Source organism: Pezoporus occidentalis, unplaced genomic scaffold (assembly GCF_034315485.1).
Source record: "Pezoporus occidentalis ecotype Australia unplaced genomic scaffold, CSIRO_AGI_Poc_V1 ctg115, whole genome shotgun sequence".
Lineage (NCBI taxonomy): Eukaryota > Metazoa > Chordata > Aves > Psittaciformes > Psittacidae > Pezoporus > Pezoporus occidentalis.
In genome coordinates, this window is record NW_026912940.1 from 1,677,676 (window position 1) to 1,699,650 (window position 21,975).

General features: G+C 39.6%; 2 protein-coding genes across 5 annotated transcripts in view; one reads left to right on the top strand and one right to left on the bottom strand.

The window, feature by feature from the left end:
- The window catches only part of DGLUCY (D-glutamate cyclase), a 185,476-nt gene that overhangs the window by 150,686 nt on the left and 12,815 nt on the right, over nucleotides 1-21,975 (bottom strand). The window lies entirely within an intron of this gene.
- Nucleotides 4,366-21,975, top strand: part of TTC7B (tetratricopeptide repeat domain 7B) — a 138,612-nt gene continuing 121,002 nt past the window's right edge. For all 4 annotated transcript variants that reach the window (XM_062638456.1, XM_062638472.1, XM_062638463.1 and 1 more), the window contains exons 1-2: nucleotides 4,366-4,550; nucleotides 21,225-21,379. In XM_062638456.1, coding sequence (XP_062494440.1) covers nucleotides 4,430-4,550; nucleotides 21,225-21,379 — 276 coding nt within the window. In that variant the 5' untranslated portion in view covers nucleotides 4,366-4,429. The remainder of the gene's footprint in view (nucleotides 4,551-21,224; nucleotides 21,380-21,975) is intronic.

Consider the following 21,975-nt stretch of genomic DNA (forward strand, 5'->3'; position numbering starts at 1 on the left):
TACAAGTGCAGTAGGAATTGAATCCATTTGAAAGCAGCAAACTACAAAATCAGAAGTCCATTGTGAAGGAAAAAAAAAGCTTTCCAGGTTCCTAGGTTTTCCTGAACTGTTTTGTGTATTATTTGAATGTTCAAACAGCAGTAAGGGCTTAATAGTTTACAAAAAATGTACATTCACAGATGTTTTGTCTTTAAGAAAATAAATTCATCTAGTACAAAACCTTGAAATGTTGAAATATTTTTGATGAAGCATATTTCACTTCTTACATGACTCTATTCCTTGCCATGAGGCAGGAGTTGCAGGTTTTATAATGTGCATGGTGCCAAACTGTTGATTTTGCAGATGCTGTTCAGTTTCACTTAATTTCTATTTAAGTTGCATTGTGGTACTCTCAAAAGGAACCAAATGTCCCTGTGTCCTGGTTTTGGCTGTGAAATTATTTTCTCTAACAATTTTAAATGGCCTGCTCTAAATTTCAGACAGATAACTGGCTTCAGTAGCAATGGAGAACTCTGCAGTTACCTCATTTTACTAAGCATTATGCTAACTGAAGAAAAAGACTTTGATCCCAGTAATTTTTTATTTTTTTTTTCTATAATGCTTACCAACTGTGCTCTTTCTTGTACAGAAATTACTTCTCACCTCAATGCATTTTGGCCTAAAAATTTTTGCACTTCACATTTGAGAAAATGGCACATGGTAGCAGGAGTTGAATGTCATTGACTTAAAATACAAATAATATTTGAATTGCATCTCTGGTCACTTGCAATAGAATACATTTGACATCTTAATAGACAGTAAAATGTTGTCGAATTGAAAATTAAGAAATTGGCAAAATAAGGATTTGTGCTGAGCAAAAGCTTCTTTTTTATTATTGACCTTAAAAAAGTTCATAGGAAAAAAATAGTTTCAATAATTGGCAGTTTGATTAGCAGCTTCAGATAAACCATACTTAGAAAAAAAACCCAAACTGTTGGTCAGTGTGCCAGACTAAAACCCAAGTAGTAGGTAAATTTATGTATTAAACACTTCTGAAAATAGTGCAAAACCAGTTGCCATTAAGAACTGACAGCCTTTCACACAAATTGGGTGTTAAGCTTTGTTACAAGGGCCTCCATACCACTGAACTGATTTCCGCAAAGCTGTCATGAAACTACTGTTTTAATTAATTCATTCATTTATTTAGATTAACAGAAAGCTGGAAAAAGGTGAGATTTGGTTCCTTCCCTGCTGCTTCAGCAGTGTTTGCCCAACAAAAAACAGAAACTGAATTTAGAATAAAATCCCGCGCTCTTATAAGTTTGCTTGCCTTTTTTTCTTTTTTTTTTCTTTTTTCTTTTGCTCATGTGAGTTCCTAACATTCTATTTGATTGTGTGACCTTTAAAAATGCAAGTACTTTTTGATTTTATTTTTTTTTTCTGAGTCTTTGTAACACAATCTTTAATATCATCTTAGATTGGATATAAGGAAGAAGTTCTTTACTGTAAGGGTGGTGAGGCACTGCAATGGGTTGGCCAGGGAAGTTGTGAATGCTCCATCCCTCGCGGTGTTCAAGGCCAGGATGGACAGAGCCTTGGGTGGCATGGTCTAGGGGGGTGGAACTAGATGATCTGAAGGTCCTTTCCAACCCTAACTATTCTATGATTCTATGATCTTAGTAATTAAAATGTTATTTTAAGTCAGTTTATATTCTCTGTGACTTTTACATTATACCGGTTTAAACTGCCATCACTTCTGTTTCTCGTGGTTATGTAGGGAGTATTTACAGAAAAGCTGCTTTTTCGGGTTTATTTTCAGGTTACCAGAAGCATCAGAGTGGTGTGTATTTAAAGTTCCCATTTCTTCATACCAAGGTCATGAATTTGCACTGAATAATCCCTTATTTCTCTTATTGCTTTGTGTGTGCGTGCTTCAGTGTGTGCCAACCGTTTACTAAATAGGCCATTTCCAGAAACTAGCACTTTGTTTCAGTTTGAAAATAAGTGGCAATTGACAAAATATGCAGGGTCAGCCCTATTTTCTACATCACTTTTATGATATTCATTCCGGATGCATTATTGTTAATGATTATGGGTCATCTACAATGGAATCAGAGCAGTCTTAGGTAGGTTCATTAATGTTAAAGCAGATTTTCTAATTGTTCCAATGCATTTCAAAATATACTAATTAATTTTGCAAAAATGTCTCACTTCATAAATAGTAGCTGTTGAGATAATAAGCCTGATGAACTGTTATGTAAATATTTTAATACTATTTTGCTGGTAGCTTTTCCTGAAATGATGTGATCATTGCTAACAAAATGTGTTAAAATTGCTGTGAATAAATATGAATAATCTTCATAAGCAAATTAAATCTTTTCAGTTGAAATTTTAGTTTTCATTATCCTATTTGTAAAAGAACTAGTAGTTATGATATCAAAGCTTTTGAATTATCATTACTTTCCTGCCTTATTTTTAATTTATCTTATCTCTCCATTGAAACACCCTGCTATTCTCAGTTTAATGTTCTCTGGATCTTGTGAAACCTCATGTAAGCAAAAAATGCTTTATCACATATTTCTGCTTTTGCTTTTGTTACAGTATTAAATCTTCTTTCCAGCCCTATGATACTCCACTGTATTTCTTAAATGCTGTTGCCTTCTGCTACTATTTCTATTCCACTTTTTAAAATCTGAAGGATACTTTGTTTGCAGTTGGGCTGTAATCTGAAAGTGCTTTAGCAGCAACGTGATAACAAAGCAGATTACAGTATCTGAATTTTGTGCTATTATGCTTTCAGTAGCACCGAGAATGAGGAGTAATTAGTTGAAACACTAAGACACTTGATCCCTGTCACAGAGTTGCAATACCTGTGATGGTCTGATAGAAGCAAAGCAAGATTTGCACGAAGTAAATGTTTGTTACATTGAGGATACAGCTGGAGAAGGTTCTCGTTGCACAAGCCTGGGTTTGTTCATGACCAATTAATGATTTGATGGCAGTGATTTCCCATCTTTGCACCCTTTTATTGATCTTTCACCTGATGATAAAAACCACGTGAAACTTCAGGAAGCAGCTGTTCCTTGGTAGTATACGTGACAGACACACTAGCTAGAAAATTGGTTGGAAATTCTGTTATGTGGGCAGTGACCCTTTCAGGGCCCACAGACATGTCACGTTTACATTTATCTGATCTGTTTATATAACACCACATAGATGTTGCACCTGGTGATGTTACTGTTCCCTAAGAGTTTGAAGATCATAATAACAGAGTTTGGGGAGTAAGACAGATTGTTCTTAACAGTTATAAAAGAATGAGTGAGCTGTCTCAGGCTGGTCATATTACGTTTGCCCATATTTGACTTCTGTGATCTTGATACTTCTGAAGAATAAACGTGCTAGATCCAGCGGGGTGCAATGCATGTAAGAGCACTAACAGCATCTGATTTTTCTTAAACGTAGTCTTGGTCTCTTTGCTACATTTCTAGTGAAGATCAGGCATGGTGGCTGTTTTTTGGGGTGGATGAAAGTTTGTGGCACTAGCATGTCACGTTTGATGTAGCATTTGACAAAGACACGTGGTATTTATTGAAACCCTTACAAGTGTTTTTTTTTGCACGCTTTAGAGCGCATTTATTTTCTCGAAACATAGGACATTATTTATGTAGGGCGTGCATTTTTGGCACTGCTCTACCCTCTGCTGTTCAACTAGGGAGCAAGTGCATACTGAGCTGGTGGGCCCCACTGGGGGTCACCTTTCCATGGGACAAGATGGGACAGAGCGTATCAGCTACCAGAGACCACAGAGAAAGGATGGTGTGAGGTGTGGAAACAGAAGACAAAAAGGAGAATGCCCTTAAAGGGATTAAAACCCCCTCGACTGAGTGTGGATGGTTGGTTTCAAAGTGAGGGAAGAGGTAACCATTAACAGACAAGAACCGATCTGGTGTTACATTTTATGGAAGTGGAAAAGTATAGCCGAGGGGGGGGTGGATGAATGTTCATCCTTAGCCTGTGTGACGAGGAGACTGGATGAATTTGGATGACACTGGGCAAATCATTTTAAGGAGCAGCGGTTCCCGCCCGCCTACCGGCCCTGCTACCAGCGGGCACCTTCACCAACGCGGCTGCTTCTTCACCTCCTTCACCCCGCGCCACCAGGGCGGCCCCCGGACGGGAGGCGGGACCCGAGACCCTTCAACCCCGGGCCGCCCCCGCCTCCTGGCTCCGCCCCGCGCTGCCCCATCGCTGTCCGGCAGGTGGCGCCATTCCCGCCGGGCGCCCGGCAGCGCAGCGCAGCGCGGCGCGGGCCGCAGCTCTCGAGCTCCGCCGCTCCAGCCGCGCCGCCGCCGGCCTCTCCTCTCCCCTCCCCTCCCCTCCCCTTCCCTCCCCTTCCCTTCCCTTCCCGCCGCCCCGGCCCCTTTCCCCGGCGGGGCCCAGCGGCCCGACCATGGCCACCAAGAAGGCAGGCTCGCGGCTGGAGACGGAGATCGAGCGGTGCCGCTCGGAGTGCCAGTGGGAGCGGATCCCCGAGCTCGTCAAGCAGCTCTCGGCCAAGCTCATCGCTAACGGTGCGGCGCAGGGCGGGAGGCGGCAGGCCGCGGGTCAGGGCCCGCGGGGAGCGGCCGCTGGGGCTCCCGGGCCCGGCAGGTGCAGCCGGGCGGGCTGACGGGAGAGGCCTGCGGGCCGCCCGTGGGGCGGCGGGACGCGGGGGCCGTTGGAGGGGCGGGGAACGGGGCGGGGAGGCGCGGCGCAGAGCGGGAGCCCCGTGGAGGGCGGCGGGGAGGTGGGCGCCGCCGAGGGCCTGACCCGGAGGGCACCTCGGAAATCACGCCCGGGCGGAGACCTGGGGCGCGCAGCTCCACTGAGCACCCCTCTGGTGCTGGGGGGCCGCATCGTCTCTCTGGCAGCGGGGCCCTGTTATAGACGTCCCGAGCTGCTGAGCAGTCTGGTGGGTTATCGTGAGCGTTGCAGTTTTGCAGGCACACATGCTGACAGCATGCATAAAGCCCTAAATGTCCTTATGTCTTCTGTGTGCAGCCGAGGTGCCTGTACACCGTTTGTCCTATGAGGGCTTTTGCCCTTTTCCTTAAACACATACCTTAGTAATATAGTGCAGCTTCATTTATTTCTTTGTAAAAACTATGAATGGTTTGCTTGGTCTCTTATTTCTTGTATCACAAACTTTTACATGTTTAACTGAAGAGGTTGAAAAGCAGTGCTTCGTTTTGAGGTATGGAAGTGCCTGATGAACAAGGGAGCTGCAGGGAAGTTCTCTTTGGCATGGGTGCCTTCATTCTGTGTGTGATAAACGACACGGGCATAGCATCTACCTCTGGGCTCACTCATCTGCAGAGGTGGACCTGAGAAGAAGATAGAAGTCAACACTGCAGAGGCAGCACTTGGGTTGAATTCAGAGGTGATAATACAGAGAGAGGATGAGGTATCAGGTTGGCATCACTGGGAGTGTGTTGTGAAGGCAGTGATAGCTTTGCACATTCAGGTATGGAAGAAAATGACATGATATGGGTGTATGGAAATACAGTTAAAAGAGGAAAAGTCTGAATTAAAGAGAGAAAGTTTAAGAATAGATGTATGGGTAGTAGATAACCTTACATGTGTTGGCTTTAAGAGCAACTGAGTGATGATCCTGAAACACGCTGGTATTACACTAACTAAAAATAAATGCAAGTGAAAAAGTGGAAGGTATTATGTTTAGTTTAAGGATGCGCTTCATTTGATTATAGGCTATGAATTAGTCAGAGATGAGTTCAAGGAAAGGCAGACTGGCTGGTTGAAAAGCATGGCCTTCATAATTTTAAGATGTACTAAGATATTGCAGGCAGGTAGGGAGACCTAGGCAGAAGATGCTATTGGCAGTTTGACTTAAATTTCTCTGACCTGCGTACTTTTTGCCTAAGTGGAGCATATCAGAGAAGATTACAATAACTTTACACTTCAGTGATTTTCCTGTTATGATCTTCTAGATTCTCTACCAGTCAAAATACAAATTATTGAAGCTTTTCCTGACTTTAAAACATGGGCAAGTATCACTTGCAGATTTTGTCTCTTTCTGACAGCACAGGAATGATTAAATTGATGTCTGTGGCTTCCAAGTTCTAGCTAACTTGAGAATGTCAACAGTAAGTTAAGTGAGTGTAAGGAATTATTCTTTTGTAGTGGGGTAACACAGGAAGAGAGTAATTTATTTAATGAAATACGTGCCCCTGCTGTCTCAAAATATAAGTTTGTATTTTAGATCCTGGTGTACAGGTTGCAGACCAAGGTTATCAGCTAGTGAGACTATGCAGGAGAGGCAATGTGTTTGTTCTTCCTGTGAAGAGAGATATGAACTGAAAAGTGCTCCAGTGTGTATTCCTGTTGACAGTTAATCTGAAGCAATTAATGGAAGATGAAGTACTCAGAATTTTACCGCTTTCTTTTGTAGTAAAGTTCAGTTTTTATTGGTTTGTCAGGGAATTGGCTCCGACTCTTAAATCTGAAGCATTTTAAGTGGGGATATCAGCATTGCTAGGAATAGGGTTTATTGCTCTTGGAACACAGATGGGAAGTAATCCTTTGGGGAAGCCCTCTTGTAATCTCTTCAGTCTTGTACTGTTTCAAATGAGAAGACTGTAGCTTTGCCTGGACTTAATTACACCTCCTGTTTGGAAATGGGTATTGGAGAACTTGACAGAAATTTTGATGTGCTGGATTATTTTTTGGGCTGTCTTGCATTGATACAGTGTTTCCTATTATCAAGTTCCCATCCCTTGAACCTTGCAGCCCAAATTAGATAGAGGAAGAAATAGCGATGACAGCTCCCAGGATGAAGGTCTGTGTGGATGCATAAGGCAATAATATATACTTATGGAGAAGTCCAGCACTTGAGAAGTGCAGTATTTTGAGTGGACTTCATTATTGTGTTTTTTATGCTATTTTGTTCTGCTAATGGATCTTATCTGCTCTATTATAGAATTAGGAGTGTGTATAAAAACTGACAGTGGATCAGTATAAGTAATAATAATAACAATAGAAAATATAAATGACAGTTTATGCAGGATTTTGGATGTACAAAAATGAACCAATTTATGTATCTGATGGATTGAATTTGAAAGACTTTGTGAGCTTTCTGAGCTTTAAGATAAAGAGGAAAGAGAAATGTTAATGGATTGATCACTGCATTTGCTATTCTGTAAGTAGTAGTCACAATTTGGATCGTGGAAAATGTTTGCTCTGTGTCAAGACTTTGACTTGCACTGTTTTTCACAAAGGATAGATGGATGAAATCAGGGTCTTTAACCTAACTCAGAATTGTTAGGCACTTAACCCAGTTTGTATTACTTTTCTTGCCTTCAGAACCAGGACTCAGCAGCAGTAATGGGATTCATGTCATGTAACACAAATCTCCGTTTGAGCTCTTGCTTCATCAGCATTCCCATGAAAGATTGGGTCAAAACTGTTTTGTGCAGGTGTGGTGGCTTAGCCTTGGCTAACAGCAAATGCCCACCCAGCTGCTCAGTCTCTCCCCTTCCTAAGTGGGCAGAAAATAGGATGAGAAGACTTGTAGCTTCAGATAAAGAGAGGCAGACCAGTTACTAATTACTGCTGTGAGCAAAACAGGCTTGACTTGGGGAAAATTAATTTAATTGATTGTCAGTTAAAATAGATTCAAGTAGTAAGAAACAGGCAGACATGAAAGCAAGACTTTTCCTCCCCCCTTTCCCAGGCTTAACCTCACTCTAGTGCTCCAAACTCCTGTACCCCTTCCTGCATGGTGTGGGGTTGTAGTCATTGTGAGGTGGTTTCTTTCTGCTGCTCCTGCCTTCTCACTTCACTCTACTCTGGTGTGGTCTCCTCATCAGCTGCAGTTCTCCAGGGAAAAAATCTGCTCTAGCACAGGGTGTCCATGTGCCGTGGCTCCTTCAGGGCATCTCCACCTGCTTGAGCTTGAGTCATCCGCACCTGCAGTGGTGGATATCTGCACCTCCTCCCCCTCCTTCTCTGACCTTGGTGTTCCCTTTGCTGTTTCTCACTCCTTTTGTTCCCTCCTCCTCTCTGTGGCATTTTCTGTCCTTCCTGAAGTAGGCTTTTCCAGAGGTGCAGAGCTTTGATCAGGGGCTCAGCTGGGTTCTGCTGTGTCTGTTGGAGCCAGCTGGGCTGGAACAGGGCAGCCCCTGCCCTCTTCCCATAGGGGCCACTTCTGCAACCGCAACTGCCGGAGGTAGTTTACCACTTGCTGTTTACCTCACATAGAAATCATCATGCTACTCTGAGGTTCACGAAGATGTGGTCCTTGGCTAGTCTGTAGGCTGTTTGGTCACAAGAAATGTGCCATCCTCAAGTGTTTACATCCTGAGTATCACTTCCCAAGTGGAACTGAGACAAACCCCATGTTATTAGAAATAAAATCTTAAAGCAATTTTAACTATTAAAACTTCTCAAGTGTTCCCAGCTAGTTTAACTAACCAAAAAAGGTTTCTTCTAAGAAAATAATCTGAAGAAATACTGATTCTGTTTGTTGTATTTTGTCTAACAGTGCAAATGAGAAGCATGGAGGTGAAGCACAGTCATGAGAGTTAGCAAAAGATCCAAGTACAGAATTAATTGTTCACAGATTATTGAAAGAGGTTAAACAGTAAATGCTGGATATCTGAAATTAATGGGAATGTATTTTAAAGTGCACCCAGAATTGAGAAACAATGTTCATAGGATTCTTTCATTTTTAAGCCAGTCTGAATGGACTACTTTATAAAATAAAGGCCTTAATCCTTAGGAGAACCTTGTACAACTTTGTCTTGGAAAACTTGGTTTGCATCAAAAACACAGTTGTGTGAATGAAATGCAACATGCTGTAAGAGAGATATTTTCCCTTAAGTTCGCAGATTAGTGTAGCAGTCCCCAAAATAGCTAGTGATGACCTCAGTGCTTTGGTGTTGACGTTCACATATATTTGAACTCTCTCTCTCTCTTTTTTTTTATTAAAGGCTTTTATTTTAAATATAAGAGATCTCTTAAGTTGCTTTTCTGGAATATTGAAAATAAGGGCTATGAAGTACCAGTGATGATTCTTTTTCAGTAAGTTTTTCATAGCACATTGGTCTTACAGATAACTCATGTATTTTATTCAGGTGTCCAGGTTTGTGAGGATTGTGTTTTGAAACCTCTCTGCAACAGTTTCACTCAGAGCTTTGCAAATTGGGATTCCCAGGGTGCCTAGGATTTTGTGGTGTTTGAATGATAATTTTGGAAGCTAGCAATCACATTTCAAAGCTGATTGCGAGTTTAATGAATTTTTGATGAAACAGTAGCATCTTGAAGGAAGTGGCTACAATGGACTTCAGTATGAAGGTTGTGTCTGCTTAGAACGTTCTCAGGACATCAGTGCTCTAATGTTTTCTTTCCTTCCTTTGGAAACACAGTGAGGAAACCTTAGGTCAGTTCAGTGGCAAGCTGAATGGATGAAACAAAGGATCCATGAATTTCCACAGGTATTTCCGGCTATTTATTGTTGCTGCAATCGTTATAATTCAAGTGAGTTAGAATGCTGTAGTTCTGTAGAAACCCCAGCCAGTGTGGAATAACTTCATTGCTTGAAAAGCAAAGGAGAATGCACTCCCTGGAAGTTGGCAGATCTATGTGCTACCAAGAGCATTGTGACATTGCCATGAAAATAGAACATTACCTACAGGTATCAAGTTTGCTAATGGACATTCACCAGCCTTTTAACACACTGCTTTCTTACCAATTGAATTTCATGCTACCATTGCTATCCCATTTCTGTTTGTTGTTGTTTTGTGTGTATCTTTTCTCTGTCTGCCTTTCCTCTCGACACCTTGTTTCTATATTTTCCTATTATATCTTTCCTCGCATTTAGCCTTACAGAATAAGGGAGCAGAGAGAAGTTGGAAGCAGAGTAGGAAACCTAAAGGATCAGAAAGTATTTTATATGTCTGTTTCCTATTTGTCACTCTCTATGCTGCTTCTGTATCTGGGTATAAGTAGAATATAAAAAATAGAAACATCTTACCAGTTTTCATTTGATTTGTTTCCTTTTGAAATACAAGACCTCAGATGTATGGATAAAGCTTATCCTTTAGTAAACCAGGGATTTCTAAACCTCTTGGGACTCATGCCGTGCTTTGAAGGTGTTTATCAAATTTGTTTGCTTTTTATACGTGTCTTGCAACTTATGTATGCAAAGCTTTCTGAAGAGATCTACATCTTTACCAGAAAAGTTTGCAGACCATGATGTGACATGCCGTTTGCATTTCCACTTTTGTGGAAATGAAGCTCTCTCTTGATTTGTTAGCTTTTTTGTTTCTCTTCTGCTGTGTTTGCTATCATATTTACAGAACAAGCTAATAAGGACACACATTTTTCTGAATGAAGACCAGAGATTGTGGCAGTACTAAGATGTGTTGTCTTATTTTTGACTGACAGGTTTTTTTTCTTCAGGTAGCCAGGGGTGTTACAACAGTGTAAGTGATGTAGTGTTTGTATTCCAACTGACTTGTCATCTGGAAGAGAAAATGCTAGCATAGTCAGTATGATTTCAGAAGTAACCAGGCTGGTCTAACACCTTGCTGCAATGATGTGGAGGAGCTGTTTCTTCCTGTCTTTAGTTAAGCTTCTCCTTCTCTGTGCAGTTCCTCCTGGTTATGTGTTCTGGTCTCTTGTGTTGACAAGCACCAGAGGTGGAATTTACTGTGCTGGGACAGCAGGAAACCCTGTGTTCCTCTTACTGGGGTTAGTTTCTGCAGGCTTACTGAGCTGGTTTGCCTCTCACAGGGGTCTGCAGAGTGTAACAGACAGTGGAATATGAACAGTGGCAGCAGCCACTGTTCACAGTGAAAAGCAAAGACGAGATGAACTTTCTTCTCCCACTGTGAGAAAAGCATGTAATTGGTCTGAGGGGAATAATCTATGCATTTCTGGGAATTTGAAGCTTATAGCTGCTTACATTTATAAGGATACTTCCATGTATTCTAAAATAATTACATTTATAAATTAGATACCTCGTATGTTAACGTTGGGTGGACTGCATTCTTTTGCTTTGTTTTAAAGTTATAAGAAGAAACGATAGTCTGACTTACCAGTGTATAAGTACTGGTATGTCTTGTGTTATAGCTGCTCTAGGTTTCTTTAACCTAACTTCAAGAGTTAAAGATTAGTATTAACTTTGCTATAGGAAAACAAGTTCATTAGCATAAACTCAGGATCATTGATACCACTTTTTTGAGTTTGAGTTTGATTCACATGGTAGTAAAGAAGGGAGCAGAAGGTCCTTAACCATGCCAGATCTGGGCCATTCCCCCTCCTCTCAAATCTGTCTTGTAAATAATCAGATTATAGAATGTGATGATTTAATTCCCTGCATTTTTATTCTGCACTGAACATGATTTAATTGTTGATTTGATGAAGTGACTGAAGACAGTAACTTGTAAAAAGCAAGGTGGCAGGATGTTGAGTTAAATTGGAGGGGGTGAGGATGTCTGGCTGATAGCTCTGCATTTGTTGGTAGCAAGTCCTTTAATCATTGGAGAATGTTTGATCTCTGCTCCAGGCTCTGGAGGAGGAGTGCTGAATCTGGACATTTCTATGGTGTCAGCAAAAGCGTGATAGGTGCATAATGGTAGTTATTAGTGAACTCTGATCAGAGATGTTATCAGTTGCTCTGTTGCTTCAAGAGATGTTGGATAAATTTCTGCAAGTTCCCACCCCACTGATGATTTGTCTGTGACTGGTATGGTTCCACTCCAAACATGTATGCATAGACAGTAATCCTTTACTATAATCTCATTTTATCTTCAAGAGAAGGGAATCCATCTGACAAATTGTACTGTACTGCAGTGCAGCTGTTTGGTAGAGCATGAACAAGAGCTACTGTCCCCATCACATGGTTTGGTTTTGCCTTCCATCTAAATAGTCTCTAGTTGGGTTTTTTTTAATTGTTAGTAGCGACAGGAAAACTGGTTTGTCCTTTGAGAAACAAATCATGTCAACAAGCATGACTGAAAAGAATTCCTCACTACCGCAGTATGTGCTTTTCCTGTTTTCCAAGTCACTCTCTGATCTTTGTAACCTAAACAAAACATAAATGGAAAGAAGCTAAATTTTGATCATTCTCCTTCAGTGTTGTAGTAGAATTGTTTCCAGTTAGACACCCAAAGATGATGGCGATCTTGCTTTCCACACTTCATGCTTACCAGTCTTGGATATGACCCACATTCTTTCTTGGTTATGCATTGCATTTGAGTGAATGGGCTATGTTTAATTCAAACATAAAATTATCAATAATCTAGACAATACATTGCTGTTGTCCTGGTTTTCCTGGCTTGAATATTTACTGTTTTGATGGTCTTAACATTTCACAAAATTTGGGTGCTTAAATATTTAAAAAAAAAAAAAGAAAAATAATACAATTTTAAATAATTGCAGCAGTTTTCTGCTCTTAATATAAAAATTAAATAAATTTCTGTAGTAATGGTACTTTGGAAGTAAGTTTATATATATGCATAAATAGTCTGGGAAGCCTATAATGTTTTTCTTCAAAGCAAGTTTTGGCTGTCAAGTAGGAAAATTACCAAGACATTGCATAGCTGTAAAGTAAAAAACGCCATGCTCCCTGTGTACTTAAGAGGCAGAGGAATAAATGACCATGTATAATATAAAGGCATTAATAAGTAGAAGTTTCTCTGAGCAGCTCACTTCTGGTGTTACGTGCCAATTGTCTGCATTAGTCTGCAGCCTTTCTGCTGGTAGTGCCTGTTGGTTTGCACATGTTCTCTAGCTGCTCTTCTACCATCCCTAGAGACCTGCCTGACAAGATCATGGGCAACCTGCTCTAATCTTGCTTAGAGCAAGGGTGTTGGACTAGGCAATCTGCAGAGCTCCCTTCCAACCTCAGTCATCCTATAATGCTGTGAATTCTTGCTACTTAGTGGCCAGTAGTGAAATCATAAGTGACATCTGTGTATCCATGTACTGTTTCTCTTTTCTTTAATGTAAACCTTGTATAAATGTAAAAATTACTTTTAGCATTTAAGTAACTTCTGGTCAGAGCTACTTGAATGAATACTTCAAGACTTCTACTAACAGATACAGCCAATGCTCGTAATGACTGCTACATGCATTATGAACAAAGCAGATGTTTTTGTTTTAAGTGTATGGTCGGTCAACTTGTTCTCTGTTAGAAAACGTGTGTTTCATGTTGTTTCTGCCATATGAATATGAAATCAGCTCTGGATCCAGGTTTTCCAGATCCTGCTCTGGAAGAAAGCACTGTTTCAAAATGGCCTTCTCTTATAAATGTTCTGTGGGCTGCTGTAAGATTTTTCTCTTTTTCAGCTGTTTTTTACAGAGACAAGTCTTATAAGGTGCAGCTGAGGGAACTGGGGTTGTTTAGTCTGGAGAAAAGGAGGCTTATTGTTCTCTACAGCTACCTGAAATGAGGTTGTAGCAAGGTGGCTGTTGGTATATTCTCCCAGCTAACAAGCAATAGGACAGGAGGAAATGGCCTCAAGTTGCACCAGGGGAGGTTTAGATCGGGTATTAGGAAAAATTTATTCAGCAAAAGGGTAGTCAGGCGTTGGAACAGGCTGCCCAGGGAAGTGGTGGAGTCACTATCCCAGGAGGTATTTAAGAGGTCACCCTTAGGGACACAGTTTAGTGGTAGACTTGGCAGCGCTAGGTTAGTGGTTGGACTTGATGTTCTTAAAGGTCTTTTTCAACCTAAACAAGTCTCTGATTCTATGATTTACTCTGAAATTTTTGCCTGGGTACTGTGTGGAGCAATTGACCTCTTTGGGATCAAAACCCATCCAATTCCTGGGTAGAAATTCCTTAGTTTGTTTTTTAGGTTTAGGCATAACAATAGTCCAAACTGCTTTAGGAAGTCTGAGGAAAAATCCTCTCAAAATGATGCAACATGCAGCCCTTCAGGTACTCTGAACCTTCAGTTTTACCTTTAGAGAGAATAAGAGGTTTAGGGTTTGAGTAGGAGAAGTTTCCTTTCTCACTCCCAAGCTAATTTCTCTCTGGGAAGATTTGAAGCACCAGAACGGAGATTAAAAGGCAATCAACTTGCTGGAATCCTGCACATCAATTTATGGTGCCATTAGTATACTGGAAATCTCATAATTGTCCTCTTTACCCCCTGACCCTTTCCTCCCTTATTATTTTTTTCAATGATTATTTTTAGTCCTGACTTGAGTTTTCTATATTTTTCTCTCTCTGGAATCCAGTGCAGGACAGGTGAAACAGCAACATCTTCTGTGCTCACAACTTTATCTACTTGATGTCACCTCGTGTGAGATCAATTTTTATTTGGAATTAATGATAACCGTGATCTTTTGACTTTAGTGCATTTGGATAATTATGCATTTTAAGAGTCAAAAATATATTACCTAAAGTACCGAAGATTTTGGTAGAGAGTGGGTGAGGTGATACAACATACTTCTAGATTTTTATCTGCTCACTTGCAAAGAAAGATTAAAGTTTGTTTGGCCAGTTACCTCTGATTCTGTAGCTGGTTTGCTCTGTATTTCGTATTCCTAAATACTTCCTCTTAAAATTAGGATCCTCTGGGCTTGAGTCTGAGGTTTAGCCTCTTTGCTTAAGTCTTTGTGGTAGGAGATTTTATCCTAGTTCTGTACATTTTTCTTGCAGCTGTGTTGTTCAGAAGAGAGTGACATGAAATACTAAAAATAATTATTTTAATCTATGCCATTTGACATACAATAAAGAAAACACCAATTTTCCCCACACTTTTTTGCACTTCAGATTTTGAGCTGTTGAGGGTCCATAATGTGTAACTACTGTTGTTAGCAGAGGATCATGTGTATTCTTGCCAGCATAGCAAAGCAGTATGACAGAGGTGTTTCATTGTAGAAAAACATCTTGTGTATGGAACCTTTATACCAAGATCAGGGTTGTTGATAGTTGTCGAGGTGATAGCAACTATGGTATCTGTGAGAGGCATGTTTGCATTGTACCTTTACAAGTATTTCCTTGTGATGTTAAAAATACAACTGAAATACATAATTATCAGGCCCTTTAAAAAAATATTACATTTACTGCATTAATATTAGGAACACTTGAGAAACCACATAGATAGTAGTTGTGGCCTAGATAACCTTCAGTGTTCTGCTTTAGTTTTTATCCAAACTGTTGAACCATCACAGGAAAGGTAATAGTTTAACAAGGCAGCTGTTTGGTACCCTATAGAACAACTGATGGCAGGTTCATTGGTTCTGTTGAGAAAACTTTATCGTTCACTATGGATGTATCTCAGGGTACTCTGGAATTGAATGAATTTTCTAAGTCACCTCTTGGAGAGGGATTCTGCAGGCCAGAGAATTGCTCCTAACCTGTGTTCAGTTAGGGCTTTTATTTTTGTTCAGTTTTTTCTTTTTGAACTGTGTGCAGTGTTGCTGTTATTTCCTTTTAATCCCCATCTCTCTAAAGTTACTTTTAGAAATGAATTTAGAACTACATATTCCTCTCACCTAGCCTGCTGACAACACCTGGGTTCTTCAACAAATGCTTGGAGGTTGTAGTATCATTTATCAGAAAAGTGATTATTTTGTAGTTTTGCCTGTAATTCAGAGGATGATTCAAGATGGACCGTGGTTTTAAACTGATAGAAATAATGCTTCATAATTTTTGACCCAGGATAAATGAAGACTAATCCTCTGTTTTAATACTCTGGTTTTCTGCAAGTAACTGCTTTGGATCTCTATAGTGTGGTAACAATTTTGCTTCAAAAGCAGATGTTAAAAATCGAGTAGCCATGCAGCTGTCATTATGATATTTTTAGACACTATTTTACAGAGACACGTCATCATGTGTGTTTTCCCCCCACCCCGTATTTATGCCAGCCTTTATTCTCATTTTGAAGATGGTTAGGGTTGATCCATATTGCAGAGAGGGATAGCCATGAGCCACAAAGTTCTTCTCAAAGCATTTGGTATGAGTGTGTCTAAACTTTCTCTAAGCTGAAAGAAAACAGCTTGCCTGTGTAGAAGTGTCTGGGTTTTTTACTTTTGCTTTATTGCTAACAGAAATGGATATTTCACCTAAAGCATTCTTCATTTTGTCTTGCAGTTCCAAAGTGCTCAGACTTGTCTTTAGTTATGAGCAGAGGACAACCTATTGGGCAGGTGGATTATTTCAGTGATACTGGGATGTTGCAGAAACAGACAGGCAAGCCAGACTGTCCTTGTCTAGTTAGGAAGTGGCTCTGAAATGCAGTTGTGATGAAAGTTGTAAAATACTCCGTAACTCTACCAAGCAATTGTTGGTGATGAACTTTTCAGCCAAAGAGTGGATGAATAAGTGGGAGTCTTTCCTTTGACTGAGAATTTCATGTTGAACCATAACTGTTTTAATTTCTAAAACTGGTAAATTGGTTCCCTGGTATTGAAAACTGTTACAGTTGGTTATTTTGTTGTTTTGTTTTTGTTTTTTTTTTCTTCTGAAACATCTAGATTGGCTGCAGGAATGCTAGCCTTCAAGGTACCTGAAAGACTTTACCCAGTTTAATTATGTCTTCATAAAATGTCTCATAGAAGGATATAATCTAGATTACTCATACTGTGCTGGAAGAAAGAGATAAGCATTTTCTTCTCAAACATTACTTATTTAAGGATGTCTTAAGGGATAGCTAAATCTGATGAACAACTCCACTAGAGCTATTGTTTCATAAGTGGCTTCTTCAGAAATGTCCATGTAATTGGAATGTTGTTACAAGGACCATTGGGCTTGATCTCACTGGCACAGAATGGTTGACATGCCTCAAGCCACTGCTTTGTCAATAAAGCACTCTCACAGTCGTAATTTGATTTAAAACTTTTTGCCAGTTTTGCCGATTTGTTGCACCAGCCAACTTACTTAGCAGATGAGTGACTCAGTAAATAACAAAATTCTGCTTTAGCAACTTACATGTTTTGCATTCTGTGACTTGTCTTCCAGTGTTAGTCACCAGCAGCTGAGCGAGTGCAGCACTTCTGTGATGAAAGTCAGTCTGACTCTTCTTATAATAGCTCTTCTTATTTTGCCGTCTCATGATATATAGCAATGGTACAGGGAAAGGGTGAGTTGTGTTGTATGGATCACTTGGAACAGCTTTTGTTTTGATGCTTAGTTGGATCTGTAAGTCATGGCTGTTGTTTTCTCCCATCATTTCTCTGATGAAAAGTATGTGTAATACATGTTGCTGCACTATGGCTGTCCCTAGCTAGTGTATATATAGATCATTAGCTTTTCTAACTTGCATCAATTGATGGGAAGAAATTATCTGAATGCTAGAGACTACTTTGATTCTCAACTCAGGATGTCTGGATAATTTCAGAGTATGTGCCAAAATGAATTTTAAGCTTTGCTCTTGCTCGAGTCCTGTCTTTAAAGTCAATATCCTATTTTTTCAAGTTATTGTCAAAGAAATTGACCTTAGGGTAGAATGGGAAAGATGAGAGAGGGAAGAGAGAGAGAGGGAGAGAGGCTAAATCATATTTTCCAAAGGCAGCAGCTTGTTTTTCTTCTCTCAGTTTTCCCAGTGCTGTGTCCAAGAGGAATAATCTTACAAACCTTCTGCAGAGTGCTGTGGATCTATGTCTGTGACTGTCTTGTTCTTCTGTGGCTGTGAGAACTGGAACTTCTAGAGCTGGTCTTCCTCTTTCTGTGATGCAAAATGTCTCATAGAAGGATATTATCTAGATTACTCATACTGTGCTGGAAGAAAGAGATAAGCAATTTCTTCTGAAACATTATTTATTTCAGGATGTCTTAAGGGGATGATAGCTATTTCCCTTTAGTAATAGTTGTTGTTTCAGCACTTTCTCTTAAGAATCCTTATTTCTCAGGGAATACATTTTCACACCTAACAGTGCAAGGGTTTTTTTTCCTTTTTCCTTAGTGTCTAACCTGTTCTTCAAGATATCCCCTAATCTGTTGTAACCATCCAAACTTCTTGTTTCACATGCTTCCATGACAATTTTGCAGTTTATATAATAAACAAAACATCTCTGGTAGCTCATGCACAGTTTAGCAGTGGTTTTTACCTGTCTCTTCATCTACTGTATTTAACTAAAGAAATACTTGTTACAGGGATGTGGGCCAGAAGAATTTTTGAGACCTACTTAAGGGAATGCATATGAGAGGGAAGGTATTTGTGATACATTTTTCTTTGGGATGTTTGAAGTTCTGCTGTTTGAAGTGTTGAAGAATATCAGTGATAGACTTCACTCTTCTCATTGCAGACAGCCTTGATGATATTTCAGCTCCCTAACCAAAGCACTGGTTTTAGAGTACAGTTTGGATTCCTTGTTATGTTTAGTGTTTGTATTTCCTCAGCCTTCTTTGGAAATGAAGTTTGCTCAATGAAGTGCTAAACTGAATAAAAGCAAAGAGGAATGTTGCTTGTTGAATGAAATACTTTGGTTTTAATGAGTACAGATCAGGGAGGAAGTATCAAGTTGCACATCCTTTAAAACTTAATCAGTTTGACATATTTTAACCTGTTTCTAAGTTACCACTTAGCTTTAAAACTACAATTAGCAAAATAAATCATTGTTCTTCTCCAAAGTAGGACATTACTATGTTCACCTCAAGTATTATTTTCAGGTCCATTCTTTCTTTTAGTCACCTTTTTAAAGAGTCTCATAAACAAAAACTATTTACTTGGAACACTATCTGGAGTCTTCTGAGTATTGTTAATAAAATGCCTGTGCTGAAGGTCACCCCTCAGTGACCTATTCTTTGTAAGGCAAATAACTGCATCCTGTGAACATGTTCTGAAGCACAGTTTTGTCAGTTTGGAGCAGGTCTCTAATCTCTGAGACCCTTTCACTCAGCACATGTTAAACTCCTTACACCAAAGACTAACCTGTCTTGCATCGGTGTACAAAACCATCTGTCTTTTCTGTCCATGCAGTTTACACTCTGATTTTCAGAGGGATGGAACAGTTGCAGAAAGAGCAGTTCTAGAGAGTGTTGTGCTAAAGCTCTCATTGAGCAGGGTAGTGTTGGTTATAGTATCTGACTTTACTAGTTCTTTATAATAATACTGTGGCTATGCTAAGGAAATGTTGAATTTGGAATAAGGCTGGAAGGAAGGAGATTTGGTCATTTAATGTGTTGTTTAGTTTGCAGCTTGAAAATGAAGCTGTGTAAGCTGTTGATTTTTATCAGTTATGCTAAGATTTCTGTTTGAAGGAAAAGAACATGCAGCAAGTAAATTGTAACAAAATAGATGCTGAGTATGGTTGAAATTAATGGGTAATAAGATTTCATTGTTATACTTTAGCTGTATTATCGAGTAGTAGTCATTTATTTATTTATTTATTTATTTTGAACTGGGTGTTATATATCTTTAGTTGGGTTGTTTTTGGTTTTTTTTTTTTTTGAAAGTATTTGAAAGATGTCAACTATCATTAATTTTTCAAATGTCTCTAAAGTAACAGTGCACCAGGAAGGTACTTTTCCCACTGCCCCCTTCCATATCTTTCAAGGAACCAACATTTTTTCGCTGGCATGTATCAAAGCTGTATCCAGAGTGCTTTACTGTAGTGAAGTTAAATTCGGCAGAATTAAAGACAGTTTAGGCAAAACAAAATGTGTATGAAGAGGCATAAAGGTGTTCTTAAAAGAAGAAAGTGTATGTAGAAAATGATACTTGGTGTTTGACCTAGAGATGAGGATAGCTGAAATATCATGAGAAACTTTGGCAGGCAAAGGAATGGAACTGTTACTGCAAATTTGACATTGATGAATTTGACAACTATGGCCTGAAAGCCAGAAAACTGAGCAGGCTGATAACCAAGCTGCATCTGTGGCATGGTTTGTCTTTGTCTGGATGCTGACATTTTTCCCTTCTGCAGCAGTGTTTAAACAGTAAAATGTGAATGAATGGGAGTTGAGAACATATAAATGTCCAGATTACTTTGGTTGTCTTTCCCAGAACATCGGATAAAAAGCATAGATGGAAAAAGAAGTATTCCCTTGGTGCTTTTGCTATTTGTCTGGTCTCTTAAACTCTCTGTTGAAGAAATCGTGGTTAAAGAATCAGCAGTTAGCTGGAGGTTTTAAGGGAAAAAAGTTATTCTAGTTTTTTGTCTTTCTGCTTGATAGGATATATTACAGAACTGGTCCTTATAGTTTACTGTATGATGGCATTCTACATGGGTCATATACTAGTCCAACTGACATGAGACAGAAATTTGCTGTACTTTAAAGGTGAAATAATGATGATGCATTTATACTTCTGAGGAAGTAACACTGACTTCTGCATGTCCTGGTCTTTCTGTCCATTTCCATAACCCATAATGACACAGTCCTAAAAGTTCTAGGGTGCTGAGCACTTTTCTGATTATTAGCTTTTCGCCTTTCCGCTTTTTAAAGTCTATTTTATTTATTGTTAGGTTATTTTTGGGGTTATTCTGACATTGTTTGCAGATGTGACCTGGTCTTGTCAAGACCCAGACAGGCAGGTGATGATGTTTGCAGCCATCTCCTCACTAGAGGAAGTACTCAACATGTTTCAGTGAAATGATTTTCATGGTCCTGGTAAGGGCAAGGTAGAGGATGACCAGTTTCTTGAACTTCAGCAAACGTGCTACCTGCAGCTTTACTGGGCAGCCTGGTGTTATGTTCTGCTGTTATGCCTGATAAGTGGTAGTAAGCCTCCTAAGAAATGGTGAGAATGGTGAGAAATGGACTTTCATCCTGAAGGCTTGGGATGGCTTAAGCCTTAGCAAGCTCCAAATGCTATCTACTTTCTTACAGCTGAGATACAGTTGGTGATCAAAGACATTGTGAGGGACATGTAACTTAAAAATAGTTGTATAAAGGAAGCCAGAATTCATGTTTGAAACTATTTGAATCCAGTATTCATACTTGAAACTAAAGTAGGTGTTTTGTGAAAAACACACCTTTTTTTTTTTTGTATAAGGTGAGTTTCAGAAGTGTATTTTGTCACGTTCAGAAAGCTATGTAAGGCTTTTGAGTCAAGTGTTGCTTTTTAAGGAGGAAGGGGAAAATACTGACATCAGTTTAACGTTCTAATTCATTATGACACGGGAGACTTGGTTCTACAATGAATCGCACAGGTAAAAGATAAACTGAGAAGTAAAACAAAGTGCCTTGTGTCTTTTCTTAAATCTGAATTCAGGCAATGGCTGCTTCCACTGAAATGTTAGTAACAAAAAATGATTTCTAGTATTTCATGTGTTTTTTTTTCTTTACAGATGACATGGCAGAGCTTCTTCTTGGGGAGTCCAAGCTAGAACTGTTTTTGAAGGAAAATGCTCTTAAACAGAGTAGTAGTCCACGGGGGCCCGGGCCAAAGCTGACTGAGGTCAGGAAACATCTCACGGCAGCGCTTGATAGGGGAAACCTAAAGGTATGTGTCAGTCTGAAGAGGTATCAAAAAAGCTGAAACTGGTTGGAGTACTCTGCTGATCATGGAGAAAAATGTGCAAAACGCTTATGTTTAATATCTCATGATATCATTGCTGTTCCCAGAAGATCATCAGCAGTATGCAGTTTCATGGCTCTTTGTGTCTTTGTGGGCTTTTATTCAGCTAAATTTCCCAAATATTTTTCCAGTAGAAGAATAAGCAAATTGCTATTGACTTCTGGATGCTTAAGTCAAGTACTTAGAACTTGTTTTGTTGAAGTTTTTCTTGGAGTATATAACTATATTGTTCTCTGTAATGCATTAAATAGAAGTGTTAAACACAAAATACTTCACAGATTTCTGTAGTACTTTGAAATATTCAGAAAAGGTTCCTTAAGTTATGTTTGTGGGTGCAAAAAGTGAGGTTAATACTTGAAAGCATTTTCTGCCATAACATTTTGATGTTCTTAACCTTTCTGGCCCATCTTGTACTTAAGTATTGTTGTAGCTGCTGCATCAACTTATCCTTTCTGTACTCAATGTCCATCTTTTGTGAGCTCAAAAGAACCTTGTTTTACAGTCATCTGTAGTGTTTTGTC